The sequence below is a fragment of the Antedon mediterranea genome, chromosome 2 (assembly GCF_964355755.1).
Source record: "Antedon mediterranea chromosome 2, ecAntMedi1.1, whole genome shotgun sequence".
Classification (NCBI taxonomy): Eukaryota; Metazoa; Echinodermata; class Crinoidea; order Comatulida; family Antedonidae; genus Antedon; species Antedon mediterranea.
The window spans coordinates 9,324,964-9,340,973 of record NC_092671.1 but is presented as its reverse complement, the minus strand read 5'-3'; the positions used below and the strand labels follow the sequence as shown (position 1 = coordinate 9,340,973).

At 33.3% G+C, this 16,010-nt stretch overlaps 2 protein-coding genes across 2 annotated transcripts; one reads left to right on the top strand and one right to left on the bottom strand.

Annotated features, from left to right (window-relative positions):
* Nucleotides 1–2,632: 2,632 nt before the first annotated feature.
* LOC140040305 (protein NATD1-like) lies at nt 2,633–5,233 on the bottom strand. Its single transcript, XM_072086127.1, has 4 exons — nt 5,204–5,233; nt 4,894–5,052; nt 4,407–4,525; nt 2,633–3,460 (listed from the first exon to the last, which is right to left on the bottom strand). Exons 2-4 carry the CDS (start codon nt 5,012–5,014, stop codon nt 3,335–3,337), a joined length of 366 nt encoding a protein of 121 aa, XP_071942228.1. The 5' UTR covers nt 5,015–5,052; nt 5,204–5,233; the 3' UTR covers nt 2,633–3,334.
* A 252-nt stretch (nt 5,234–5,485) lies between these two features.
* On the top strand, nt 5,486–14,125 carry LOC140039599 (centrosomal protein of 78 kDa-like). The gene is made up of 12 exons (XM_072085218.1): nt 5,486–5,578; nt 5,963–6,232; nt 6,392–6,564; nt 6,978–7,154; nt 7,503–7,677; nt 8,217–8,330; nt 8,476–8,540; nt 9,059–9,294; nt 9,692–9,935; nt 10,687–10,764; nt 11,099–11,289; nt 11,911–14,125. The coding sequence occupies exons 2-12, from the start codon at nt 5,971–5,973 to the stop codon at nt 13,361–13,363; spliced, it is 3,168 nt and encodes a 1,055-aa protein (XP_071941319.1). The 5' UTR covers nt 5,486–5,578; nt 5,963–5,970; the 3' UTR covers nt 13,364–14,125.
* The last annotated feature ends 1,885 nt before the right edge of the window (nt 14,126–16,010 follow it).

Sequence of the window (16,010 nt, the reverse complement as noted above, 5' to 3'; positions counted from 1 at the left end):
GGTTTGGGCATAAAAGGTGGATTCGATATATAAGGGTAATACAGTAAACCAATGATTGTCCAGTAACATCTCAAGGTAACAAACTACTCAATTAGATCCCATTTACACTTACAATTGGGGTCCTGTACCGCTCCAGGAGATCGGGTTCAGATTTAATTGTTTGGGTCCAATCTAGTGTGCTTACGTTTCAAATGACAGCCCATGGCCGGCCTAAGTTTGTACAGTATTTGGACGATTGCCGACCCCAAGTCTTAGGCCAGCCTAATTCACAAGTTTAAATGGGGCCTACAAACACTGTCTGATGTTACTGTACTACTACTTATTTAATACATTGTTTTATCTAAATTTTATTACAATTTTAGTCAATTTCATAAAGTTCTTGATTAATGTGAATTGATGTCAAGAATATTTTAATTTTATAAATGCGAGTAAATGCCATTAATATAGAGACGAAATATTTAAATACAGGTTATTGTAGAGAAAGTTTTATAAGGTCCTTGCAGCTAATTTTAAAAATCTTTTAATTATATTTTATTGAGGCTGCCAATGTTTTGTTTATTGTTTTAACATTAAGGAAATCTATCATTGATTGGTAGTCAGTAAGTTAGTAGAGAAAAGAAAGGTGTTATGTACAGTAGGTAATAGTAGCATTTGAAGGATACAGGGACGGTGTGAGCTAAAATACAACGGTGCAATTTAGCGTAAAAAATGTACATGCCTACAATCTATACCATATTGGTATATTGCTACCATGGTGTTAGAACTGTCACAATACAGGTGACACCCCTATTAAGGAGACATTTTCTTGTATACCGATTTACTGGCAAAATATTCAGGGGACACCCATATCGAGGTGACACTTGTTGGGTCCCGAAGGTGGCTCCTTAATAGGAGTTATACTGTATTTGTAGGCATACTTTGTGTGTTTGTTATGCCCTACTGCATCATTGTTTTTTAAGTCTCATTGTGTACAAAATGATTAGCATGTGTCCCTCCTAGATAATTTTATAAAATGATTTTAACAAATAAATTCAGCTCTGCAATCGTTTTAATGAGGAGCATATTGTATTTAGGTATAATCAGTATGAATAGTGAACTTTTATAAAAGAACATGGCATATTTTAAACATTTGAATTTTAAATTATTTAACTATTAATTAGTTTATGAGGTTTAGCTGAGCCTGCTAAAATAAGTATAAGATTATCACGGAAATTAAGCCATGCCCATTCACCAATGCATTTTAGGTTCATGTTAATACTTTTTAAACTTTTTTTTTTTCAAAACTATTTTTTAATACTGACCAGAAACTATTCAAACCGGTTTTTTAACAATTTTTACTCACAACTATATTGAAGGCATCGATATAAAGTTGCTGTAAATTTTAAACATTATTAAGATAGATGTTTTTCTGTCATGTTTTAACATTGTTCTGAAATATATTTATCAATGTTATTTTAAAGTTGTTTATCGAATTATGGCAATATAGAAAAAATATTTGGGGTGGAAAGTTTGCTTGATTTAAATGATCGATATAGTTGATTAGGAATAGGTTTTTTGTTGCTAATGTACATTTTTTTCGTAACATATTTACATTACTATACTATGCAACATGTACCAAATTTTAAATCAAACTCGCTTATGCAAATGTAGAACGGCTTTAGCAAAGAGTAGATATAAGATTAGTTTGTAGAAAAATAAATTGCATTTTAAAAATTACATACAGTGCCATGATTTTAAGACAAAGCACAATCTTGCCATTTTCAAATGTAAAAGTTTACAGTATGGTTTGCCACTAATATGCAGCTAGCCCTATATCATAAGTTACAATCAATGCAAGAGGTGCAAAACGCAAAACTAATATATAGTTTGACTGGTTCTAAAATACATCAAATATTAAGTAAAGCTATACACTGATATCTTAAAACTTTACGAGTAAATGTTTAGTATGGTGCGCCACTGTAATATACGATTTTGAGTAAAATGTATGGTGCTCGACGTTGATGGATATCAAACTATGATGGAAAAAGTCTTTGAAGGAAAACATGTGAAAACTATTTTAAACTAAAAATGCTTGTTGTATTCCACAATTGGCCTGATTTTATATTTGTAAAAAATTGGTTTAAATAATTACGAATTGAATTCCTTCCTTCTGTTACTGGGTGCAGTTTTAACATGTATACTGATTCAATTTAAATACAAGCTATATAGTTAGCATTTTACATTTGTTTATATATCTGTATATGTTCAAAATATTATTCTTGGGAAATAGATATTTTCAAAATGTTGATATTTTTAAATTTAATTAACACGTTAGACAGTTTTAACATCTACTGCACCAGTAGTATTAATAGTTTTAATGTTATATTTATTAAGAAAAAAAAACAAATTGTAGATAACTTTTATAATATTAGTATTCGCATTTTTAATGAAGAAAGATTTGCAGTGATTGAAGTTGAAGTGATTTTTGCTCTACCAAATAGGTAACGATTTAAAGTCCATAATTTCTAAATCAATTATATAGTTATATTGTTAAGATGTTTATTATGTTTTTGTTTCAAATGTGAACAAGGTAATGTTGTAGATGATCATGAGACGAGTTTTCCAGTAAATATTATGTTTCTCAATGACAGTATAAAAATGTTTCTTTACTTTATTTCTGAAAAACCTGTTATGTAGAAAAGCTAAAGGGTGCGTTTCTGCTGTTAGAAAATGAACTAGTTGTGTAAATGGATTATCTCAAATTTTTGGCAGAATTTCCGGCGTTTTAAAAAATTGCATGTTAGTATGGCATTCAACAGTTAGCTGCAATTAATTATTTAGCATAAAGGCTAATTACCACAGACGAGCAGTAGCAGATAGGTGGTTGAGCGGAAACCCGTTCAGGATAGATATGACAGGCTATGCGGTTTTCCGTTTACTGTTGCTGTTCGTCTGTGTAAATTGGCATTCATGCAGCAGAAACGCACCCTATTTTTAGAATAATTATACATCGATCTTGTGTCAGCAGAAACAATTCTTACTGGTAGTGTAAAATGCTGAGCACTCCCAATTTTAAATACAAAAACAAAACTAGAAATATGATTTCCTTATTGATAAACAGAAACGACCCTTTCATAACTTCGTTGTTATCAATTTATTTTCAAAATTAACTTTACAAATCATTTCTTATATTGTAAAAAGAAATTAATTTTTTTTCCACTAGTCATAATGTAGTCATAATTTGGTGCATTTATTTTAAAAGGAATCGAAAAACTGTTCTGTATCCCTTAACATTGTAGATGATGATGATAGGTAATTCATAAACACAGTAGTGATGAAAATGTGAAGTTCTTCGTCAATAATTCTGTTCTAGTTTTGGTGTATACTTATCCAGTGGATGATCACGAACATATTTTTGAAGGTATGTACAAGACAGCCTAATTAGTGAGTCATCTTGGTTGGAAAAATGCTCGAGGGCAGCCTAAAGTATTTAGAGAAAAAGTAAACAATTAAAAAAAAGTATATACATAAACCATACCACTTACTAATGATTAATAATATTATATGAACAAACATGAAAACACAATTACTAATACAGTAGTTAAATATTAACCATATTATTAGTTAGTTCCCTGTGAACTGTATAGATAGCCATTATACTTTTTTGATACTTTGATTGAAAAATAAACAACTCCGAACTTTAATTTCAAGTGATTATTGTTTACAGTATTAACAGTAATATCTTCATTTCCTAGCGAGATTTTTTATTTTGCAACTAATTTCTAGATTTTTGACCTTTAACAATTTGAAAATCTTTATATAAATCACTTATCTAGTGGTTATATAAAGGGCACATAGATATACTGTAAAGAGTTGTGACATTCAGGCACCATGAATCTGTAGTCACATGGTGCACACCAGACATGTTGTGTCATTTTCTCCCCCATTGATACTGTACAGTGAAGTATCAAAGTACAACTTTTTTACATAAATATTAAACGGTAAATTGTCATAATAACATAACAACCTGAATTAACAACTATTAGTGGAGGACGGATTCCGTGGCGGACAGACACTTTCATTTTATATCAACCGCTTTGAAATACAGTATTTAAATGTAGCAACTCTTTACAGTTTATACAGTATGGCTTATTTGTAAATAAATTACATTACAACAAAACACAGGTCGAAAACAAACTAAAAAATAAAAAGCAGTGAGTAACAAGTAATAATTATTATGTAACATAACTGATAAATGCAAAGAATATTAAATAAAAATAAAAAAAACATCCATCGCGGAAATAACCTTGACAAAAGCTAAGAATCTTATGAGATTTTGTCAAGGTTTTGTTTAAATCCTGATACACAAAAAAAATTATATATTAAAGGAACACTATGATTATGTTGAATTATATAATCAAACACACCTTAGCCAGGTGCTTAGCCACACCTCTTCCTCTGTAAGCCTCTGGAACACCAGTGTGGTACAAATCTACTATTCCTGGAAGAATCTCATATTGTAAAACGGCTGGTTGAACATTACTACCTGGAAATTGTGTAATGATTGATTATAATACAATATCAAGTATTGCATTTTATATATATATATATTTTTAAAGAATTAATTTTCAAAAAAGAAAAACTGTGCCATGTTTTTTTTTTCAATAAAAATAAAATAGCAATATGAAAATGGTTACTCATACAGTATAATATATAAGTTGAAGTGAGATATATGTGTGCAATGTCAATTAATAACAAAACATCAGAAATGTATGTATTTAAAAAAAAAAAATTAGTAGGCCTAGCCTAGGCCTATAAAAATGGATGGAAATTTATTTACACATACAACCAATATATAATATTAGGCCTAGCATATTCTTCGGAAATTACTTTATTATTATCCTACTGTATTACCTGTATTATCGAGTACTAAAGTAAATTCACATTTGTCTGAGTTATGAACAACGGCTAGGCCTAGTTCACTAGAACATGTTTTGTCTGATGTGCTACTCGCAGAAGGACGGGTGCTCATCATTCTAGTCAAAATGAATGAACTGCCACGATTACGTTGGCCTAGAAAATAACCAAATGATTTAAGCATTCCAAACTTTGTATGAAATAATAATATCAATATGAATTGTTAGTTCAGGCTTAACTTATAACATAGTATATTTAGTTAGTGTCTTCTCTTAAAGATTTCCTCTTTAAAAAATCATAAACTGACACAAACAAAAAATGTTTTGTGACGTTATGCTTGACTGGACCCGGGGACGTCGGCGTATTTACTGTTCACAAACAAACTAAGATCTGTTTTAATTTTATTTTGATTATGATTGATAAATACGTTATAATAATAAAAGAAAAACATTTAAAATTTAATACATATTTTTAATTGATAAAAAAAGATATCTGTTTTTCTAAACCTACAATCGATGTAAATGTTTGTGCAGTGGTTTTGGAAATTGTTTATAAAGCCTACGGCGCCATTTTAAAAACTAAAAAAGTTCATCAATCTGAACGATCGGAGATGTATTTTTTGTCACATCAAAGGACATCTAGGCTAGGCCTGAAATAAATAAATAATTATTATATATAAAGTGTAAGTATTGAATATTAGGCCTGTTGAGAAATTATTAGGTTTTACGCCTATCTTAGAGCAGTAATAATGGTGATGGCTAGGCCTACAAGAAGGCGACACACAGGCCCGACGAAGGCCAAACGAAGGCCACCTAAGAAGACTAGAGGGCCTACCTAGACTAGCCTAGGCCATTTAGGAGGGGTGGGTTAGGTAGAGAATATGTAGGTCTACGCTTGGGCGCTAATATGTTTCTTTCATGTTTTAAATTCTAATTTAACACTTTATTATTTCTAGTTAATCCTATCATGGATTCAACTCCCTGATTATATATACTACTATTGACAATTGTTTAATTTTATTTTAAAGTGTATTTTACTGATTATTATTATTATTTATATACTACAGTACAGGAGATGCCATCAGTAATGTTTACATCTATACCAGCAAGGTCAAAGGGCAGTACAAACTTTGAATCGTACTACAATAACTTATGTGCTTTGCAAGACTCTGTTCCAGTACAGTCTGTAAAAGCTCATCTGGCTGAAGGTGCTCTTGACATTAATGCAGATCGTATCCGACTTCCAGACTGGGGACCAATCTTAAATTCAATTCGCATTAATAAGAGTTTGTCATTCATTGGAATCAGAAGTTATTTTCAACAAACAAAAGATAGTGGTAAGATTTTCAGTAATACTGTACTGTGATGACGGGAGTAATTAATAATTCAGACATTCTCAACTTTTTAAAAATAATCAAAAGGTACCGTAAACCATACTTTACCAATGTTTATTCGGCAACCTTTTAATATTGTACATTCATGTTCTATCTTATCAGATGCCTGCGGAAGACATGGTGTGAGACGGCGCCCTCCTGCTGTTCGTTCTAAAGAGGTGGTGAATCGTCTGAGTCTATCATTAAAAGAATGTTTATTAAATAGTCGCAGTTTACAATATTTAGAAATACAAGGCTTACCACTTAAGGAGAAAGACATCACTAATTTATCAAAGGTAAATGTTGAATTATGGGTTTGAAAATAATTGGTTTGGGGAGTGAAAAAGTAAGTAATCAATATAGCCAGATATCGTAATTTATATCTGATCACGCTAGGCCCTGTTGACACAAATGGCCAGCAATATTTAACTTAAATGTGCATAAGATCAGGTTGGAAAGTTATATTTATATGGTCTTACTTACATCGATGGTACTGTATATGGGATATCTTTCAATTTCATAAGCATTTATTATTCCATTTAAGTGATGTGTTTTTCTATACTGCAATATCATGTTCAGGTTGTTTAATGTGTCGTTAAATTTCTAAATACCGTATTTATTCGAATAAATACCCTGGGGATTTATTTTTCGAATAAATAAGGTAGTTATTCAAAATATTGGTATAATAATTTTTTGTTTGTTTTGATAGGGTTTATCAAGAGCATCTTCATTGGAACATCTATCCCTTGAAGGCTGTCGACTGAGTAACAAGGCTGTAGCAGTGCTTTGCCATAACATCCGTAATTCAACAGCACTAGTTTCTTTAAATCTAACGGGATGTGGGTTAACCTGCAATGCTGCTCAATCCATTTCAAAAGTCGTTAAGGTCTGTTGACGTTTTCAATATCCTCAATACTAAATTTTTAGGAGAGTATATAAATCTTAACTGTAACAAACTTGCATGCATCCAATTCATTGTTTTGTATCGAAAAGGTCAAGTGTGTGTATAAGCCTTCTCTGTGCTCCATTTTGTTGTCTTATCAGCACAGGGAACAGATAAAAATGTTTTACCTTAGATACACATTGGCACAGTGCAACAGATGTTGTCATCCTTCTATTAATTTGCGTAAACAGCGTACCCTTGTGAAAAGTTAACAAATTTTTTTTAATTTAATTTGGTTGTCATTATAAATATCAATATTCAGTTTAATTCTTCTTGATTTAAACATGACAGCATCAATCCACAAGGCTCCACAGTGAAGCATGGAAAGAAAGTCTACGCTACCGTCGTCCAGATCTGGATCGTATGGCAGGCATTCGTAGGATAACTTTGAACGCAAACCCACTGTTGAATGATGAAGGTGCAGCTGCATTTGCTGATGCAATAAAGGATGATCTTTGGTTAAAAGGTAGAATTTCTTTTTTAACAAGGCCTACTATACTCAAGGAGCAATGTGTAGTGTGTCTGCTCACACTTGGCATACCAATTACAGTCACATAACATAAGGTTTGTGCATGATGTAATGATGTGGTTTATGATGTGAAGCTAGAAATAGTGGCCCACATTATCCACTTAACTTAGATATTTTCCCTAATAAACCTAAATAAAACATTTAATGTTACTGTAATTGAGAGGAGATCGTATATTAGTCTTTCCCGCGCTAGTTTTTTACTTCCGCTCATATTACATTAGTGAATTGTCATCAGTCAATCTTAAGATATATCCAATGTGCAGACAGTACTGTTTTGATCTTATTAAATCTTGTTTGGAAATGATATGTACAGTGCCTCAGAAGGCTGAGCCAGTAAATGTGGGACATGGTACACTGATTATAAACACAAAGAGTGCACAAACTTAACGAGCATGCTATGTAATATGCTAATAGTTATCGAATCTGCAGACAGTACTGTTTCAAAGTTATTCTATGTAAATGTTTCATATCTACAGCTTTAGATTTACAGAACTGTGGCTTGTCTAATACGGGAGCTCAAGTATTGCTAAATACGTTGCATCAGAATTCAACAATTGTTGTTCTTGACTTGAGGAAGAATCCTCTCATCGGTATGTTGTATGTTACATTAGAGATTATGTGCTTGAAAAAGATAATACCAGACTACAAGAAAGTGTAATCACCATCAACATAAATGTTGTTTTACTGTATATGGTTTTTAAATATTGATATAATATAATAACGTCTATTTAATAGATCATGAAATAGTGAAAGCAGTAATAGAACAAGTGATGATCAATGGGGGTGGACATGAATCTGAGGTAATTTGAATTTATTTTACCTATTGCCACGTATTCCAACTTTGTATGTTTCAAAGAGGTTGAAATAACTATAGGAATCCCTTGTTACAATCATCAAATGTTTTACTTGATGCAATATTTTTTGTATTTCGATGTTTTTTAAGGGGCAACTGACTCTTTGAGTTATAGTAATTGTTTTGCTTTAGTTGCCCCTGACCATTGTGCTCTGTTTCTGTTCTGTATCTGTGTTTTGGTCGAATAAATAAATGAAATGAAATCAAAGCAATTGGATTATTTTGTGATATTTTACTGTACTGTACTAGAATGATTGTTCTTTTCATATTTCAACATTGTCTTTATTCCTATATGCTTCTTTTGTTTTAGGATGTTTATTAGTATTACATAATATATAGAAAACAGCTAATGTCCTCACACAAAGAAAGCTGTAACAGGAAAGGACTTGAAATAGAGCATTTACAAAATCTACCAATGTTTTCACTGATAATCAATTCTAACTTGATATATTTTTTTTTCTTCAGTATAAGTGGCTTCGAAGCAGTGAATCAGCTGAAAAACCCAAAAGAAGGAAAGTTAAGCATGTTTCAACTGCTGTAAGTAAAAAATCATCAAAGCCTACTTCTACAGTTCGTGTAAGCAGGTCAAGAATTCGCTCAAAATCTGCTGATGGTAGACTTTCTAAGAATGATGTTCCTACTGTGAGACGGCCTGGCCCAGGATTCGTGCCATGGCGAACAGCAGCTAGAGCAGTTACCAGGTACAGTACCATTTCATTGGATGTAAAGTATATTTTTATGCAAGGTATACTTTAAAAATCTCAACAATATGAACTCCCACAAAGTAATATTCCGTACATTAAAATATTAAGTCAATAAAAACAAATGATAAAATAAAATTATGAACAGAATTCTTTATTGTGCCCACTATACCTGGGAAACACAATATGACAATGATACAGTGTCAGTGACTAACAAATAATAAAATATTTGTGAATTTCTAATACAAATGCAAAGAAATTCAGACCACTAGTTTAACCAGCATGCAATACAAAATCTCTGACCAACAAATATTAATTTTATCATATTCTTGTGACAGAAATATTTATTACCAGTAACTTTCAACAATAAAATAATGTTTGTTTCTTTTATTCCTAGAGCTACATCTGCTGAACGTGGAAAGAATGATTCGGATGTAAGCACCACCCCCACGAAAGATTCACCAGGGGTGCACTTCCATTTAACCACTACCTCAACACCAGCAGAGAGTGATACTAGTGTAAAAGATACCAGCTCGTATGATAAACTCCATGGCTCACCAAATAAATGGAATGGAAGGATGGGAAATGATAAGAAAAGAGTAGATAAGGAAGACAAGAAGAAAGTAGATAAGGAACTAAGGGTAAGTTTTAATCCAGGATCTCCCCAGGTACCATGTATTATTTCTCTAAATGTATGTTTTTTACAAGTTCTGCCCAGGTACCTTTGTTCTCTTCAGGAACCTTTAAATGTTATTGCAGGTTTTTCCCAGGTACCTAGTTTAAGTTTAATCTGTACCCTGTATTGAACCAGGTTTGCCCCAGGTACCTGTATTGATCCAGGTTCTCCCCCAGGTACCTTGTATTAATCCAGGTTTGCCAAGGTACCTTTATTGATCCAGGTTCCCCCAGTACCTGTATTGATAAAGGTTCTCCCTAGGTACCTGCATTGATCCAGGTTCCCAGGTACCTGTGTTGATCCAGTTTCTGCCAAGATACCTTTATTGATCCAGGTTCCCCCAGTACCTGTATTGATAAAGGTTCTCCCTAGGTACCTGTGTTGATCCAGTTTCTCCCAAGATACCTGTATTGATCCAGTTTGTCCCAGGTACCTGTATTTATCCAGGTTCTCAACAGGTACCTGTATTGATCTAGGTTCTCCCCAGGTACCTTTTATTGATCCAGGTTCTCCCAAGGTATGTGTATTGATCCAGGTCCTGCTGAGATACCTTGTATTGATCCAGGTTTCCCCCAGGTACCTTGTATTATTGAATGTTTTTGTCAGTTAGCTTGTTGCATTCTACTGGGTATTTTGTTATATTACTGATCTCCCAAATATATATTTTTAACTTCAAAAGTAAAATCATAGCATAATTCACATTGTCATCTTTATAGGTAGAGTTAGAGGAGATTCGGCGCCGCTATGATATTGAGAGTCAGGCCCGTAATGCAGCTAATGCTCGTCTTATAGAGGTAGTCTTTTAAAAATGTTTCTTTCAGGCCATATTTCAAAATGATTCTGTGGTAAATAAGTTGATTGATTCTTATCACATTTGATTAACCAGAAGGACTTTCATTTGGGTCAATGTTGACAGTCACTTTGAAAAGATTAATGAGAATACTTCACATAACATATTACAGTCATGTTCTTTGTTAGGTTACATATACACTCAATTTTCTGACTGGGTTTGTAAACATGCCATTTATAGTTATTTTGCTTGACTGGGTTCATGATATATTAAACATAGTTATTATTCTACCCATACTTCCTTAATGTCATTACAGAAATGTTGATTATCATTTTCAGCTTGAAGTTGAGAATAGTCGCCTACGACATGAAATCCAGTTGCTACAGGCACGAGGTGCTTCCTCACCGTTCAAGAAACAACCAGATGATAAACCTGATGCCGTTGGTGATATTGATGAAGCGGTTTTAGACAGCATTGAAGAATCATTCAGAAAATTCCATACTTTTCTTGATTTATTGAGAGATGCAGGGTCAGTTATTTTTTTAAATTTGTATTTATCTTTTATTTATAGAGGACAAAATAATGCCTGTTATTCAGGGTAATATTAAGGGGCTTATGATTTGTGATAACCTAAACCTCTGTCTACACTATCGGACTAGTTTGACAAAAGTGTGATATGGCCAAATATGGTAGTGATATGCTTAAATATGGTAGTGATATGACATCATCATATCCATATTTGGGTACATCACATTTTTTTGTCACAAAGTTTGATGTAGTGTAGACAGAGCTTAAGACCTACACATATTTATGTCCTGTTTCACGATTCAAGTTGGAACACCTCTACTTACAGTCTTATTCTGGACTTCAGTTCAATTGGAACACTCTAGCTAAATTTTTTAAATTTATATCATTGATAAGCCATATCATAAAGATCAATCGACTGAAATGTAATGATTGCAATCACCACAGCGTTGGTGACACCGTAAGAAATCAAATCATGACCATCTAATCATAATTATCTGAAACTTTTATTGAGGGTGTTATAAGCCTTGAATTGTTTCTGTTTTGTTTATTGTTTTGCTGTTGTTTTGTATGTATCTCTCTATTTCTGGAGGCTTTTTAAAATAAAATTATTTTTTTTCTGCAGATTGGGTCAGCTGTGTAGTCTTGTTGGATTGTCGCCAGGTGATGTAAAGGATCCCTCTGTGTTGTCTATCCTTCAAGATCACCAACCAACACCTTTTAGCAAGGCTACTCATCAACAGCAATTTCCTGGAAACCATTACAAGAACTCTATGCATCAAGAGGAATTTCCTGGAAACCATCACAAGAACTCGGTGATGGAACAGGAATTTCCCGGAAACCATCAAAAGAACTTTAAGCATCAACAGGAATTTTCCGGAAACCATCACAAGAACTCTATGCATCAACAGGAATTTCTCGGAAAACATCACAAGAACCCTATGAATAAACAGCAATTTCCTGGAAACCATCACAATAACTCTACGCATCAACGGGAATTTCCCGGAAACCATCACATAAACTCTATGCCGTTGCAGCAATATAATCAACAACCAGTTAGTTTTGGTGACCCTATACCACCACCATTGCAACAGCAACATGGTTTAACTTCACATATGAACACAACAAATTACTATTATTCAGCACAGCCAGTACAAATCGGTCCTTCAGTACCAATCCAAGCACCAGTACCTGGATGGCTACCACAGTCATCAGTAACGCCTATACCACAACAATACTTTTTACCATCGGAACCAGGTTGGCAACCACCACCACCACCACCCACCGGTTACACCTCTCCTTATAATATGCAAAATATTCATTATACACAATCAACAGTTGCCTCTCAATCCCAGCAGCTCTCACAGAATCAATGTATAATTAACCCTCCACAGAGGGAAATGATTCCCCCTTCAACTGTTACATACGATGCTGATAAAATTCACATGGTTGGTCCATCTCAAACACAGGATATTTTGGACCATAGGGGGAATAATAAATTAGTTACTACCTCCAGTTTAGAAGGACAAGAAGCTACAGAGACTAAGAGGTATCAGAATATAGTAGAAAGTGGCATAGCAATAATTCCAAACGTATCTTCTGCAAAGAACATTCCAGAACTGCCATCAGATGCACCTGCCAAGCATCAGACAACTAATGATATGTTACAGGCGAGTGCAGATATACAAGAAAATAATAATGACTTCGAAAAGGGGCTTGTTATTAAAGGAGGAAAGGTAGAGAGGTTAGAAAACACAAAAGATATTCATTATGTTAATGAAGCTGATAATAAATCAGGTCCTAAAGGGGATGCTGATTTACCCTCTGCCAACCTCTTGCCATCACCTGATAAAACCTCTTCAAATAGGACACCATCACCAGTGTACAGCGACAGTTGGGCATCTGGTAGCTCCAAGCAGTCGAACATTCACTCTGAAAGAAGCGTACAAGAAATTGGTAAGCAGGACAATTTTAAAAGTGAGAATTCTGCTAGGATTTCTGATTTAGAAAGTGACAGATCATCACCATTAGACATTGTTGAAGAAATTTTAGATTATAGTTCAGATAATGAATTCTAATGTTATCGGTACAGTACTACCATACTCATCTGTGTGCCGCCAAAATCTTATGAGCTGGACGCAAATTTTGTTTTCCGTATGTAGGTGATGCAGAAGTTATGAATGTTGGACTACTGATCGTGGGTTCGAATCCAATGGCTGTTGCATTGCCTGTATCCAATAGGCAAGATACTTACATTTGCCCCTCTCCACCCCGGTGTACAAATGGGTGCCTGGTAACGTCAACAGACAACTTTGCGCTGATTAATAGCGGCATTATATTTCCATACATGTTTGATAAAAAAATGACCGGAGGAATAATATGTGCAGCCCTTAGATGTTTCACAATATTAGGAACTTTATAAATCCAGGGTATTTATTATTAAATAATATCTCTTTCACTGTGAAAAACCAAAACATTCGTTGTGTTTGAAACCCATAAACGGCATACATAGAACACAGTAAAAGCAATTCGGTTACACAGAAGAATTATTAGGCAATTGTAGTTGTATCAATTCTTTCGTCATACATGCAAGGGACATTTAAATAATGGAAAGCTTATGTTTTCAGCGTCCTCTTCCTGCGAAAAGAAATGAAAGTAAGTGAACTGGTTGTAAATATTCACTACCTGTGTATGTGTGTAGTCCATACAACGTACCGTTTTAATATCGGGTGTATATTTTTTGTATCAAATGAAAGTATTCAATGCTTAAACAGCTGTAGTATTTGTATATATGTATAGTAATTTGCCAACATTCATTTTCAGAATTCAATACGTGATAATAACATATGTAAATGATCGGTATCATCATTGCATCTTCTTGGAAGGAATAATTACAATTTTTTAATTCAATAATTATGCTATAATATTGCCATACATGCGCATACATTGTGTTATCATCAACTTATAGAGCCATAGTAACTAGTTATGTCAAAAAATAAAAGGGTCGAAATGTGGTCATTTTTCGAAAATTTCCCTGTACTATAGTACAGGGATTTTTTCCAAAAATGGCCAAAATATCTACTTTTTGAAATATAGGCCATATATGTGCATATATTGTGTTAGCATCAACTTATAGAGCCATAGTAACTAGTTATGTAAAAAAATAAAAGGGTCGAAATATGGCCGTTTTTCGAAAATTTCCTTGTACTATAGTACAGGGATTTTTTTGAAAAAATTGCCAATTTTCGACCTTTTTATTTTTCGATAAAACTGGTTACTATGGCACAATTAACATGTGCAGAACCCATTAGTCGACTCTGCGCATGTTTATTATGCTATAGTAACCATTTGACATAAATGGTTACTATAGCATAAAAAACATGCGCATAATGGGTTCTGCGCATGTCAATTGTGCTATAGTAACCATTTATGTCAAATATGGTTATGATAGCACAATTGACATGTGCAGAACCCATTATTCGACTCTGCGCATGTTTATTATGCAAAAAAAAAGGGAAAATTTTCCTGTACTATAGTACAGGATTTTTTTTCAAAAAAATGGCCAATTTTCGACCTTTTTATTTTTCGATAAAACTGGTTACTATAGCACAATTAACATGCGCAGAACCCATTAGTCGACTCTGCGCATGTTCATTGTGCTATAGTTAACATTTATGTCAAATATGGTTATGATATATTGTGTTATCATCTTATAGAGCCATAGTAACTAGTTATGTCAAAAAATAAAATGGTCGAATTATGGCCATTTTTCGAAAATTTCTCTGTACTAGTACAGGGATTTTTTGCCAAAAATGGCAAATTTTCGACCTTTTTATTTTCGATAAAACTGGTTACTATAGCACAATTGACATGCGCAGAACGCATTTTTCTACTCTGCGCATGTTTAATACGCTAAAGTAACCATTTATGTCAAAAAATAAAATGGTCGAAAATTGGCTATTTTTCGAAAATTTCCCTGTACTATAGTACAGGGATTTTTTGCCAAAAATGGCAAATTTTCGACCTTTTTATTTTCGATAAAACGGGTTACTAAATAGCACAATTGATATGCGCAGAACGCATTTTTCGACTCTGCGCATGTTTAATATGCTATAGTAACCATTTATGTCAAAAAATAAAATAGTCGAAAATTGGCTATTTTTCGAAAATTTCCCTGTACTATAGTACAGGGATTTTTTCTTAAAATGCCCAAAATATACCCAATTTTTCAAATTCAATAGATATGCGATAATATGGCCATATATGCACATATATTGTGTTATCATCTTATAGAGCCATAGTAACTAGTTATGTCAAAAAATAAAATGGTCGAAATATGGCCATTTTTCGAAAATTTCCCTGTACTATAGTACAGGGATTTTTTCCAAAAATGGCCAATTTTCGAGATTTTTATTTTCGTTAAAACTGGTTACTATAGCACAATTGACATGCGCAGAACCCATTATTCGACTCTGCGCATGTTTATTATGCTATAGTAACCATTTATGTCAAAAAATAAAAGGGTCGAAAATTTCCCTGTACTATAGTACAGGGATTTTTACCCAAAAATGGCAGATTTTCGACCTTTTTATTTTCAATAAAACTGGTTACTATAGCACAATTGATATGCGCAGAACGCATTTTTCGACTCTGCGCATGTTTAATATGCTATAGTAACCATTTATGTCAAAAAATAAAATGGTCGAAAATTGGCTATTTTTCGAA

Bases quoted from the DNA above. Each gene is read 5' to 3' on its own strand.
- LOC140040305 (XM_072086127.1), bottom strand. From the start codon at position 5,014: ATGATGAGCACCCGTCCTTCTGCGAGTAGCACATCAGACAAAACATGT. The intron at 4,526-4,893 runs GTAATACAGTAG...CACAATTTCCAG, and splicing joins TTTAGTACTCGATAATACAG to GTAGTAATGTTCAACCAGCC. The intron at 3,461-4,406 runs GTGTGTTTGATT...TAAATACTTTAG, and splicing joins TGGCTAAGCACCTGGCTAAG to GCTGCCCTCGAGCATTTTTC.
- LOC140039599 (XM_072085218.1), top strand. From the start codon at position 5,971: ATGCCATCAGTAATGTTTACATCTATACCAGCAAGGTCAAAGGGCAGT. The intron at 6,233-6,391 runs GTAAGATTTTCA...CTATCTTATCAG, and splicing joins TCAACAAACAAAAGATAGTG to ATGCCTGCGGAAGACATGGT. The intron at 7,678-8,216 runs GTAGAATTTCTT...TCATATCTACAG, and splicing joins GGATGATCTTTGGTTAAAAG to CTTTAGATTTACAGAACTGT.